The 13,095-nt window shown below is 36.7% G+C and overlaps 1 protein-coding gene across 2 annotated transcripts in view; it reads right to left on the reverse strand.

Annotated features, from left to right (window-relative positions):
• Nucleotides 1–956: 956 nt before the first annotated feature.
• IKZF3 (IKAROS family zinc finger 3) overlaps nt 957–13,095 on the reverse strand; it is a 65,528-nt gene continuing 53,389 nt past the window's right edge. For both annotated transcript variants that reach the window (XM_019550317.1, XM_019550316.1), the window contains 2 exons: nt 9,599–9,715; nt 957–3,955 (listed from right to left, as the gene is read on the reverse strand). In XM_019550317.1, the coding sequence (XP_019405862.1) occupies nt 3,252–3,955; nt 9,599–9,715 (821 nt within the window). In that variant the 3' untranslated portion in view covers nt 957–3,251. The remainder of the gene's footprint in view (nt 3,956–9,598; nt 9,716–13,095) is intronic.

Consider the following 13,095-nt stretch of genomic DNA (forward strand, 5'->3'; position numbering starts at 1 on the left):
AGACAAAGTAATAGTTAATCTGTTCCATTTAATGGAAATTAGGTCCTGGATGCTGATTTAAATGGAAGTTGAGGGTGACTGGGCTGGGCATTGTGTGCAGCCCTCAGGCTTCAGTTCCAATAAAAAAGCAATATGGTCCTTTGCCAAAGTTCAGGTAGCTCCAAACACAAACTTATAAAATACTGTTGTTAGCATTTCCACATCAGATAAAACTTATTGATAAAAATATGCACATTTTTAAGGCTGAGTCCACATTCAACAACCTTGATTTTTCAGCAGCAGATCTGTAATATAATCATTACTCATTAGGTCTGGTCAATGCAATGAACAACAATTTCTTTTGGTGTAGCATATCTGAACAAACATTTTGCCTGAGCTGTGGTGGGAAAATTTTGCCTTCTAGGGCAGATATTGTGAAACCTCTGTCTTTCCTCTTTCAAAACTCTGTCAATATTGTTCAAATTGAACTTTTCACAGGTTCAGTGGTTGATTGCTCACCTAATCTGGGAAATAATGGGTAGGTGGTTAAAGCCCTGCCTGAACAGTTGGCGGTAAGTGAAGAGTGGGAGAATAAATTCTGCAAAGTAATTTTCAAGGATTCTATGGTGGTGTGGGAAAGAAACTGGTGGTATTTTATGACATATATATAGCAGCCTGAAGAGCTTCCTGTGCTAAAGACAAGGTTACACTTTGCTATAATTTTTCTTATTCATCTTTCTAAGTTTAACCATGATGAGAAACATTTTCATTCACAGTGGCATGTATCTATTGATCACTTTCTCCATGAAAATGCAGCCATCTTTTGACTGAAACTGTTTAACAATTCACATTAGTTTAAACAGGAAATAAGGAAGAAAACTGCATTTTTGCACTATACAGTATGTTTCTGCCCCACCCTTTTTTGGGCAAACCTATCTTAACAAACCACTCCAAATATTTTGCTGATCATAATTTTGCTTTATTAAGACAGCATTTCTGTAAAGTGATCATATTTTGATTTTGACACCTTGGATGGTCATTTAAAGACATGTTTCACTGTGGCTAACATAATTTTGCAAGAGCCTAAGGACCTCTATCTGATCTTACACTGGTGTAAGTTGAAAGTTACTCAACTGAAAGATTCTGCAGTAGTGCTATATTAATAATGTGTTTAGCAGTTGGAGGAGCTGGAACTAACATCCTCTCTGTTCATTAAAGATACCTGGTAATAAGAAGTTAATTGGTACAAACAGATTTCTAAAACTATTTTACAACTATGTACACAACTAAATATAAAAGTGAGCAAAATCATCTTCCCCACCTCCCCAAAAGAGAGAGAACAATATTACCATTTTTGTAATACATCTTCTTAGCACTTTACAAACTTTAACTTATTAATCTCTACACACACCCCAATCAGGAAGAGTAAATATTTTCATTCCCTTTTTTACACATGAAGACCTAAGTCAGTGACACATCCAAGGACACAGTAGGAGCTAATGTCAGAGGCAGTTAGAATTTAGTATTTCCTGATGCCCATTCATACGTTCAGAGAACTAGTTACTACTTTTGTAGGGACTAGTGAAAAAGTTGAAATGCATCACACAGCAGTTGATACAATAACACTGAAAAGTACAAAAGAAATACTTATACAAAATACTCAGTGATGGAAAAGTTCATCAGAATAAGTCTAATTCTACATTATAGAAAGTTTTTTTTTTTAAAAAAAAGAATAAACATACACTCAGCAAAAATGTTATCAAATTCACATCTTCAGAACAGTGACTAATAATACAGCTGCAGAACAATGATTAAAGAACTATTTTAAAAGCTGGCTTCAAAGTAATTGTAAATACTCATTTTGCAAAACAGCACATTTCACTCAGAGGGATATCCCCACGTAAAACCAGACAGCGTGATTGAATTGTCAGCTCCCACACATTCATATATGAAGATTCTCACGGTACCTACTGTTAATATTTCCTAGGACATTATGACTGTGGCAATTCTAAAACCAGCATACTTTAGGTCAAATTCTATGCTCATCTGTACAGACCCACTGACATCCATGAGGTTGCACGTGTGTAAAAGAGAGCAGCATCTGGTCCAATAAAATTGAGGCTTAGCTTTCACTCATGGTGTTATAAAGCAGTAATGATATCACTGAAACCAGTCGAGTTACACTGGCATAAAACCAGTGAGAGTGAGATGAGAATAAGAACTTTTACCTTTCTATTCATTACATTTTCTTTATTAGGACATTGTTTTTTAAGTACAAAACTCTTGTAATCTGTTCTGTATGAACCTATTTGTTCCCTGAGGTACAGTAATGTCACGCAGCCCAATCCTGCAGTCCTGACATAGGCAAAAAATCTATTTGCATAAATGGGAGTTTGCATGCATATTACTGTTTCAGAGTCCGATTCTACACCAAGTAAAGTCAATGTTAGTTTCACTATTGACTTTCCACAGCAGTGAACAAATGGTCTCACTGAGTATGCCAAAAAAATACAATAATTAAAAAAAAAAAACCCTAAACCCTAAAATAGCACACACTACTTATTTTAATATTACTGAGTGAGAGGTGAGTGGAAAGACATTTTAAAGAAAGTGATCAGAGTGGGTAAATAAAATGAAAGTGTAGTAGGGCCATACATTTTTTAAGGCTCTGGGGGAAACATTTAAAAGTGAATATGATACCATCTCCCCAGATATGGGTTTTCTGTGTTTTATTAATTTAGCCACTTAGGAAGACCTTAGGAATTGAAACACCCACAAAAAGTCTCTCTTGTGAATTACTGGTTAGAATATAGTGGTTCTGACAGGCCCAGGACAAGGGCAGTATGGATTAGCAACCTTTTGTGTTGAGTTTCAACATTTTATAAGTATTAGTTCAGTACTTTACCTGTATTTCATTCATAATACAACAAAATTAACATGTTGCTATTATTGAAAGCAAATGTTCTAACATATACACATATAAAATGTAAAATCTTCTTATGCTGCTATTAGTTTCCACAAAAATAAAGTTAATACAAAATGTATTTCTATCTTTGGTGCTTATACAGTGCCAGTCACCATAGTATCTAGGCACAGATGCTACAGTATACTGTTTGCTAGTAACAATTGAAAAGTCCCATCAGTACTTTGCAACTATGAGGGACACTAACATATTTGGAACTGCCACAAAAATATTTAAGTAACTTTAGACACATTTAAAATCCCAATAAATCTAAAATACCCAGGTTCTGGTCTTAGAAAAAATAATCCTTTTACTTCAGTAACACCCTATGCTCTCCTCGTGCTATATGTGAGGAGAACTCATATCTGTCATGGCTTCTGTAGCCACACATGTTGCACTCAAAAGGATCACGGAATCCATGGCATCCCATATGAATGGTAAACATCACATAATCCAAAAAGAGGACACGGCAGTGGTCACATCTGTAGACCCCAATGGCTTCACCTTCCTTATTGATGACCTTAAAGGCATCACGTGGGCATATAGTTGGTGGCTTGATGATGTCATATGACCTTGGGAGCTCCTTCAAGGACTGGAGGCCATTGCGGACCTGGGGAGGTATCATTTGGTTTTGGTGGTAGGTATGATTCTGGCGCTCCTCATGGTTGCTGTCAGTGTCTGTGGAGTCTTGACCACTGTTGTTTGGGGAAAGACCTCTGTCAGAAGACAGACTTTTGTCTCTCAGGTGGGCATGGCTCTTTTCTGTATCTTGTGAGTTGCCATTTGACATTTCAGAGCGGGTGAGTGGTATTGGATACAAGCTGTTGATGACAGGGACCATTTCAGAAGTGGGAGCTGGTGGGGTTTGCACAAGAGGACGCAGTGCTTCTGCCCCAAGGTAGGTGATGGCATTATTTATGGCTTGGTCCATCATACGTCCCTGCATCATCTCAGTTTCCTTTTCATACATGTAACTTGAACTGTAATTAATATCAAAGCTATGTCGCTTTTCACCTGCAAGAGAAAAAAGAAATTAAATTTACTGAGTGAATTCTGTCTTCACATTTTAGGATACTTTTCTATATCACAATAGTCCCTGGACAAGAAAGATTTGAATTTAGCTGTCTGCTCCTTGGATCAAGGATGCTGTTTGTGTAAGTGAAGTGGTTTTCCAAATCAGAAGTTTCTGGTAATAGAGATGTTAATTTAACAACCTGGTGTTCCTGGCCAATCCATCACTGAATTTTGCTTGGTCCAGGATTCAGAGAAAAAAATTATTTCAGCAAAACTTTTCAAAGATTTCAAAATTGCTACTTGTTTTTAAATATAAAACGTGAGCATCAATATGTGAAAAAGCTGTTAAAAGTGTCAATCATAAACAAAATGTTCTATTAGGATCCTTGAATATTCCATCTAGGTTTTAAATCATGTCCTCAGAAACCATACCCTCCTATAACAGGGAGAGCAAACAGGAGTGTCTAACTGGATTTTCTTTATATTGTTTATTGATTTTTACACACTTGATATATTTTATTTTTATTTGTCTCCTTATAAACATAGTAGTTGGAGTACCCCAGTGACAAGATTATGTAGGGGTAATGGAAAGATTTTGCCCCCCATTTTTTTTGCACAGAAATCCTTAACCAAACTTTTCACTTGCAATTTTTTAAATTCCATTTGGACCTGATTCTTCAGTTCAGTTTTATGCCAGGGCAACTACTGACCATGCAGTTATGATAGTGTGAAAAGGGAGTAACACAGTGAATTATTGGTATGTTCACTATATTTTAATAACTTTAAGTTAACAAGTATTTATGCATCTTCCCAACCTAGATGCACAGCACTGCATAGACTCCCTAGGAGTGAAGGTTCTTACTTTTAATTCTGAGAAAGCTGTTATATACCATAGATATAATAATCATGTATGAAGGTACGCATGTAGAGAAAATACCTGATATATTTTTAGTCACCTAATATAGGACTTTATTTTATAATAGTTACACAGGAGAGCAAAAACTGTCCCTGCTCTGGTTATGTTAAGGATGTGTGCACTGAGGATGTGTGCATGGTGGGAATAACAGTAGGGTAAAAGGATTACACACCTGTTTCCTTGCAGACCTGATAGCCAGGGATGGGACAAGGAAAGATAGCACTGCCCCAAACAGGTACTGCCCCTATATGCCAGGTGCAAAGAGAGAAAAAAGTTGCATCCCAAAGGAGGCAGAAATAGCTTCTTTTTTTTTTTGGATGTCTAGAAATACATAACTGAATTCTGTGGTTAAATGGAGCTTACGATTGTTCATAGTTAACAAAAGGGACAAGCCTGAAGGTTCACGTGCAAGTGACTTGCAAACATCAGATCCACTAATTTTTGAGTTACGGTAACTTGAATAGGACAGATGTTTATCAGTCACCTGTCAACATTATGACTCAATGTATATGAAACTCATCAGGTTTCACTGCAAAGATAGCAAAACCAGGAGCTCACGTTTCTTTTATACAACACTTAGAAAAAAGGTTAGTGAACCACAAGAATGTAACTGCTTCCAACCCTCAACAAAACTTATGATCCAGCTTCTACTCAGAAGGAACCAAAATGGTATAACACATTTGGATGACTCATAACACCAGTGCTAGACGAACAGAATATTTAATTAAAAATTAAATTAAAAAAGTAACAAATCAAAAATATACAGAACCTTACTGTAAAACTCACAATTAAAACTCAGTGGTCATATAAGACATGAAACAAAAGCCTTGCCCCCTTATGGTTACTGAAAAATCTCACAGTATTTTTTCCATGGGGAATATGAGCCCTGATGTCTCTCTCAAATTCCCACTGCAGTTATTTTCATTCTGCTTCCCTAAAATCCCCAATGACACATTGATTAGACAGAATATCCTTCTTCATTCTTTGGACTTAAATGGCTGTTCAGTGTTCCTCTGTACCTTTGAAAAGCTACTATGTTTTATACTAGAAGCAGCTCCATCTCAGCAGGCGTCAAAGAATCCCTAGAGACAGTAGTGTATGAAGTTGTTTAATTTGTAAAGCACAGGGGGACAAAAGGTATTACATATTTTATAATCTACTATTAAGTAGGATTACTATCAGATTTTACAATCATAGGAAATAAATGTCCCCAAAATTAATATGTTTATTTATAACAAATTAAAATATGACAATGTAACATTATAGAAACAATGGGCCAGAAGGGACCTGGAAGGTCACCAAATTATAGGCAAATGGACTAAGTTTCTCTGTTGTGGCTTTGGTTTATGTCAACGTCAACTCGTTGCTAAAATCTGATAAAAGATGGAACAAAACCCAATTCAATAAAGACAGCAACCGGAGGGAAAAGAACAGCAGGTTGAGAACAAGGATTACATAAATTAACAATGGCATGGATTTACAAAGTAGCAATACACTTTTTTACAACCTTGTGGAACAATGCTAGTGATACCTGTGGATTAAATGAGTATATTGCTCTCACAGGAAGACAAAGATTTTATGAAATACTAAAATTGTAACCAAATTTAAGAACTAAATTCAGTGTCGCATACTCTTCAATTACTACGTAATGCACTACCCGGTTTAAGAAAAATCTTTGCTCGTTTATCTTTTTACCTCAGCACAGTGCAAAACTTTCCCCTTCAGAATTCACATATGATCGTACAGTATATGACACATACCCATGTGTTGGCTCGGTGATGCTGGCTTACTCTACAGTGGTATGAAGATTTTTGCAACTTGATGAGGTGCAGACCCTGAAAACAGGGAGTTAACCTGCATCCTGTTGCTCTGTTAACCAAGGCAGGCCATTTCTCATTAGTTACCTGACACAAAGAGTTGGTGGTAACTGCTGAAGTGCCAAAACTACAATAGCACTTTTACCACTTGTGACAAATATATTTTTAATAATGCACTCAAAATGGAAAGGACCTTATATAAGGAAGGAACAAGTAGCACGCTATAGGTTAAATGCTCAGTTTAACTGGCACAATGTCACTGACTTTCACAGAGTTACTCTGATTTATACCAGCTGAGAATCTGGACCACTGTAAGTTCTATTTAGGAGTGAGATGTCACCAGGACAGTCACTTGGGAGAGCTAGTTTATACAAAAGGGATCCCACTCTGCATTAATTTTACAGGGCATCAGTTCTACTCAGCCATTTTTCTTCCTGGAACATTAAATTAATTAGGAATTATGAAGGGACAGAATTTGCAAGTTTGGTAGAAAGGCATACACAATAGAAACCAGGTGGGAAAATGGGAAGGGCAAGATGAAAAAATTCCACCCAAATATTTGTTCTCTCAAAACTCAGGTGAAAGCCAAAGGCAGATAATAAAACACAAAGTAATGGTATCAAGCAGGTTAGAGTTGTCAGGGATATGGTTTCCCTGTTTGCATATTTACTAGTAATTGTAGCTGTACACACCCACAAAAATTATTTATGCAGTGTGGCTACTACTGCAGAATGAGAGAAGCTGTATTTTAGAACCATTTACATGACAGGTTGGAATTTGTCCTAAAATAATGATTGTGTAAGTCTCCAGAGCATCATCTACTTAAGGAAGTGCCAATGTACACTTTTTGATCAGCAGGCTTTTTTCATAGAAATGAGATTTGGCAAGCTGTTTCAGGAATCAATGTCTTTGTGTCGTGATGAGAACCACCACTGTCCCTCTAACCTGTCCACAAAATCTCTTCTTCATACCACAGCCTCAACATGTGCTATCAACAGACTCCATTATTGGAACACTACAAAGAATCTTTAAAGGCTTCCTTCCTGCAAGGTGATGAACACATGGACCCCATCCAGCACAACTCTTTATCATATGCTTACATTTATGCATATGTTTTAGTGCCACTGAAGTCAAAGTTCAGAACATGGCTATGTGTTTGTTTGCCCCAAATGTAAAAGGGTGTTTAGCACCTCACAGGAATCACCCCCTGTCAATAGAAAAAAAAAATCTAAAACTACTCCTAATGCTAAGAAAAGTGCTGATGAACATGAGACGCACTGTTTTCATGCTTTTTTTGTGTCACAATGTAGCCTGCATAGCCTAAAACCCAGTCAACATTTTCAAATCTAGATACCTAAAGGTAGGCTCTTCTAAATCTTTACTTCAGTAGCCAAATATTGCACAATGCTTTCATTTTCAGATGTGCTAGATCACGGAAGCCAATGTGAGCTTAATATGCTCAGTGCCTTTGATAGACAAGTCACTTTTATTTCAGCATCTACATGTGGATTTAGGAGCCTACCTTTAACTTCCTAAGATCTGGAAAATTTGAGTCCACAAGTTCAAGAGGGATCCTTGGTACCTAAGCAGTTGTGGACCAGTCTAAAAGAAGCTGCTCAAGTTCTCTAACAGTTGATTACTACCACTAGTTTCTCCCTGTTCCCCCCTCCACTCCTGCAACACATGCATGAACCAAAATTACCAAGGGCAATATTTGGAACAGAAAATGTACATGAAGAAAAATAATCATCTTATTCCATATACATGCCCTGAAAAAAATAATGTCTAGGACAATATTAACACTACTTGCATAACTGCTGGCTAATTAAATTTGTAATGTAGAACATGGCTTCATATAGTCCAAAAATAAGGTTCAATATTATTTTTGCTAAAGGCAAATAAAAGAAATATGATCAGCAGAAAGAAATAACAGCATCTGTCATAGATGGAGATAGAAAAATTGCCATCAAATTTAGGATTATTTAAAAATGTACTTTAGGATTGGTTATCTACTTCAATTTAAATACTGTGGTATTTAGCTGTCTATATAAACTCACAAGAACTCTAGCTACACAAGAACAAAGTAGTAACATTATTTCAAAAGTAAATGTGTTTTAAAATTATATTAATTTCTACAGAAACATCATAGCTAGTTTAGCAAACAAATATTATAAACTATAGTCAGATATGTTTCTCTGATATTTGTTAAAAATGATTGCTGACTGCTCAAGTTTCAATATAGCTGAAATGATATGAAAGCATCTATAAAGTTTAATAACAGAGAGCAACAAGTTATGTCTAACCTTACTGTTTAAGATTTCCAATCTGCAGAACACTGAATAAAACTCAGTCCCAAATAAATTCTATGAAATTGTTCTGTAGAAATATTTGTTTAATTAGGGCAAGAAAGAGTTTGACACTATCAGGGTCATATTTTTTAAAATGACCTGCAAAAATTAAATAATCTCCTGTCTTTGGGCATAATTCTGAATAGTGCTGGTTGCCCCCTGCAAGAAGGTACTGAGTACATTCTCCATTGCCTACAAAAAGGCTGGAGGGTACTCAGCACCTATCAGGATCAAGCCATTAAGTTCTTTTCCAGCAAAAGCCTGACTGAGTTTCAAACATATTCAATTTGAAAAATGCACTAGAAAAATGTGTATTTATAAATAATATTAATGTATACAAAATACAGTATTAATTTATCTCTATTTCTTATTTAATTAATTGAAAAATTTCTGAGGTCTATCAAATACCTATAGGCAGTAAGTATAAACATAATGGAAAACAGAAGTTACCCTGTTTAAATAAAATATGAACTAGCAAAAGTCCTTCAAGACTGCTACTGTTCTGCTGATTAACAACCCTCACGTATTTAACTGCAGCATGTGAAAATACTTTTATTCTTACCAATAAATTTCTGAGGCATTGAACTTTTTCGCTTTGCCACGTTGCTCGCTAACCTGTCCAACACGAGTGCTCTTTCACTCCCCATCTCTGCTTTGATGTGCCTTGCCTCCACGCTTGCTAGTTTGGAAAATGTGAAAAGAAAAAAGACGTAGGTCAAAAGAAAAAAAAAAGGAAGAGATGAATGATTTTAACTCCAGAGTTTGCCACATTAACTGGAAGGAAACAGTTTGGAGATATGATGTAACTTGTTTTGTTGTTTTTCTGTTGTTCTTGTTCCTTGTGTCTTGGGCACCAGTTGCGGTGAGTGGAACCAAGCACAGAAACACATACAAATCTTGCTCTAAAGCTCATGCAGGAGAGCATAGCCCATACAAAACCAATATCTTCATTAGCAAGAGGAAGTGTAAAATAAACAGGCTGGACGTGGTTGGTTACAAAATATAGATGGGGATATAACCTCTGTTCATCTTTCTTTTGGTTCTAAGTAACACTCTGTGACACCTGCAGACCAATAAAGTTCTTCAAGACAAGTTAAAAAAGAGATACTCAATTTCTTTGTCATATACCAAAAATACATTTCCTTTAATACTATTCATGAACAGGGCTCCTTACTAAGCTAGCCACAAAGAAACAAGTAAAGGATCTCTTTACACATAAGTTATATTTCTCTTCTTTTTATAAAAATTAACCCTCCAATAAAAACTTAATTTCCTCCTCACTTTTTTCCAGGTTCTAGAAAAAAGACCATCTAAATGATAACAGCATAGAATCCACTATCTTTTAAAAAAAATTTTTTTGTTACAGCTGAAATTAACTGGCCATATTTTACCTTTGCAAAATATTTTTATCAGTTTTTCAGAGCTATTTAAAAATTATTAAATTGCTCCAAACCTATAAACATAGGAACACCATGCAGGTATCTTGTCTATGTAATGTTCACTTATCTAGTGGCTTCTGATGATTTTAAGTAACTTACCATTTTCTAAAGTAAGACTCTAGGTGTACTAGCCAGTGCTCATCATCTCACACCATGCATGCTGTCAACCCCACAGAGACTGTGCAGACGTTTAGATTGGACAAGCTAAACCTATTATGTTTGCCACCTCATCCCAGTACTGCTAGACTCATTTTGAATTTAACTGCTGCAACTCCCCCTAAAATTTAGTTTTCTCCACAGGGACAGGTTGTTTATTATTGTTGTTGTTGTTGTTGTATCATAACTGCTCAAAAAAATATATGCTATATGACCTGATAAACGTGTTTTAACAGGGGTTGTCAACTGGGGGTACACATACACCCAGGGGTACTTGAAAAGGCCCTAGGGAGTATACGAGGGTGGGCAAGGACAAAGTGCCACCATGTACCACCCTGCGCTGCTGTGCAGGCACCACCCACTCAGCTGGAATTGCAGGGGGCAGGGGATGCTTGCACGCGATGGTTGCTGTCACTGTGTTTGGCCGCATGCCACCCTGCCACTCCATGTCCGGCTTGCTGGGAGTACACTAATCCAAAAAGACTGAAAACCCCTGTGTTAAAAAAATGGGGATTTTAAAAAAAAAGTACTTGGTTTAATACTTCAGCAAGTACTAAATGACTGTGCACTAACCACCATTAGGAGAATGACAAAAGTAATTAGTTACTGCAGGAATTGAAGAAAATTTAGGGCATAAAAAATATAAACATAATATCATTTTTATAATTAATATGGAAAGTAACAAAATATTTTTAATATCAATAATTTGAGATGTGTTGGGATTTCACAACAGTTATCAGAACAGCAGTACATGAACTGTATATTGACTCTATTATAAGACTAGGGACCCTTCAGAAATCAACACTGATGTGCCCCTTAAAATACTGCGGAAGATGATATCTTAAACTCATAGACACCTTATTCTTAGTTATACCCATGGTAGTGAATATACCCCAGCTTCCCAGGTACTGGAGTTAAAAAAAAAAAAAAAAGAAAGATCAAACATTTGGTAAATTCTAGCCAACAGAAACTGAATGAGTGGTATGACTTTATTTCGCCCTATCATTTTTTGCTGAGGTCACAGATGGAAATCAAAAGAAGGCAATGCAGTAACATTAAAGGCATGGACACATGAGCAAGTTGCCACAAAAAGTAAATAGGGTCAGGCCTTACAGCTACGTTTCTGTACCTGCCTGCGTGCATGCTCTTACCTCATGATTAATGAAAGGTAATCCACAGCAGCTCACCTGTCTTTCCTTGAGGGACAAGATATTGTGGGCTAGTTATCATTTACCTTAGGATAAAAGCACGCACATAGAATTATACAAATAATGTAATAGGAGACATATGTTGACACAAAGAGCTTACAGTCTAAAAGGGAAATCAGAGAAAAGAAGGAGTGGTAAAAGAGGATCAGAGAGGGGAAGTTACTTTCACAAGATCACACAGCAGGTTGGACCATGGCAACCTCACTATAATGGAATAACTTAATTTTACAGTATCATAGCTGGATACTGCAAGTATTTGGTGCATGGTTAAGACAGAAAAGAAATCTATCATGAAAGAAGAACACAGACACTTTTAAAGTAATGCAGACTTGCCAAGTGGCAAGAATTCTTGTGAGTGATATTTTTTTTATCACTCACAGGTCTCTTAAGACCCAAGGGAGGGTACTTGGTACCCAAAGTCTTGTCTATACCCTCCCAACTCTACAGTTGATTCATTTTTCCTGGATCATCATACCTACAATAGCACCCCAACTCTACCATGACTTAAACACACTTTGGGTGCATCTACACTTTAATAAGCACTAGTCTATTTTAATATGCATTAAAGCATCATTAAAATGTGCTATTTAGTTAATGCACATTAAAATAAGCTAATGTAAATTAAGGGCGTCTGAAAGCCGCTCTAATTAAAGTGCCCACAGCATCACATGTATTCAGTGTCCCATGCTTCAAAATGGCAGTGGGGACAGCTTAATTAAAGCTCATTCAATAAGCTTTAATTAGTGCCCCCACTACCATTTTGAAATGTGGGGACACTGAATACATGCAATGTGTAGGCTGCTGGAGTGTTCTAATTAACAGTGAGTTAATTAGAACACTCCAGCAGAGTTGCAGCAGACTCGATTAATCGAGTCTGCTCTGGCATGTGCTAATTAGCACGTACCAGAATAGAGCTCCGTCACATGTATAGGTGCCCTAAGTGTCACTTAAAAACCATGCTCTTTAGTTAACACATGTTAAGTCAGGCTAATAAGGTACCTATACATGAGTGTGGAGCAGATTTGATCATTCGAGTATGCTGGAGCGACCATGCTCCAGCTAGCATCCATGTCTTGTGTATCAGCATCCCTGTGCTTCACAATGGTAGTGGGGGTGCTTTATCTAAAACTTGTTGAATGAGGTTTAGATAAAGCACCCCCCACCACCATTTTGAAGCTGGTAATGCTGATCTACAAGATGCTTTGGGTGATTTAATTAAAGGGGCTCTTGGAGCTGCTGTAATTAAAGAGCCTCTC

This window comes from Crocodylus porosus, unplaced genomic scaffold (genome assembly GCF_001723895.1).
Source record: "Crocodylus porosus isolate Cpor-Errol unplaced genomic scaffold, CroPor_comp1, whole genome shotgun sequence".
NCBI classification, from domain to species: domain Eukaryota; kingdom Metazoa; phylum Chordata; order Crocodylia; family Crocodylidae; genus Crocodylus; species Crocodylus porosus.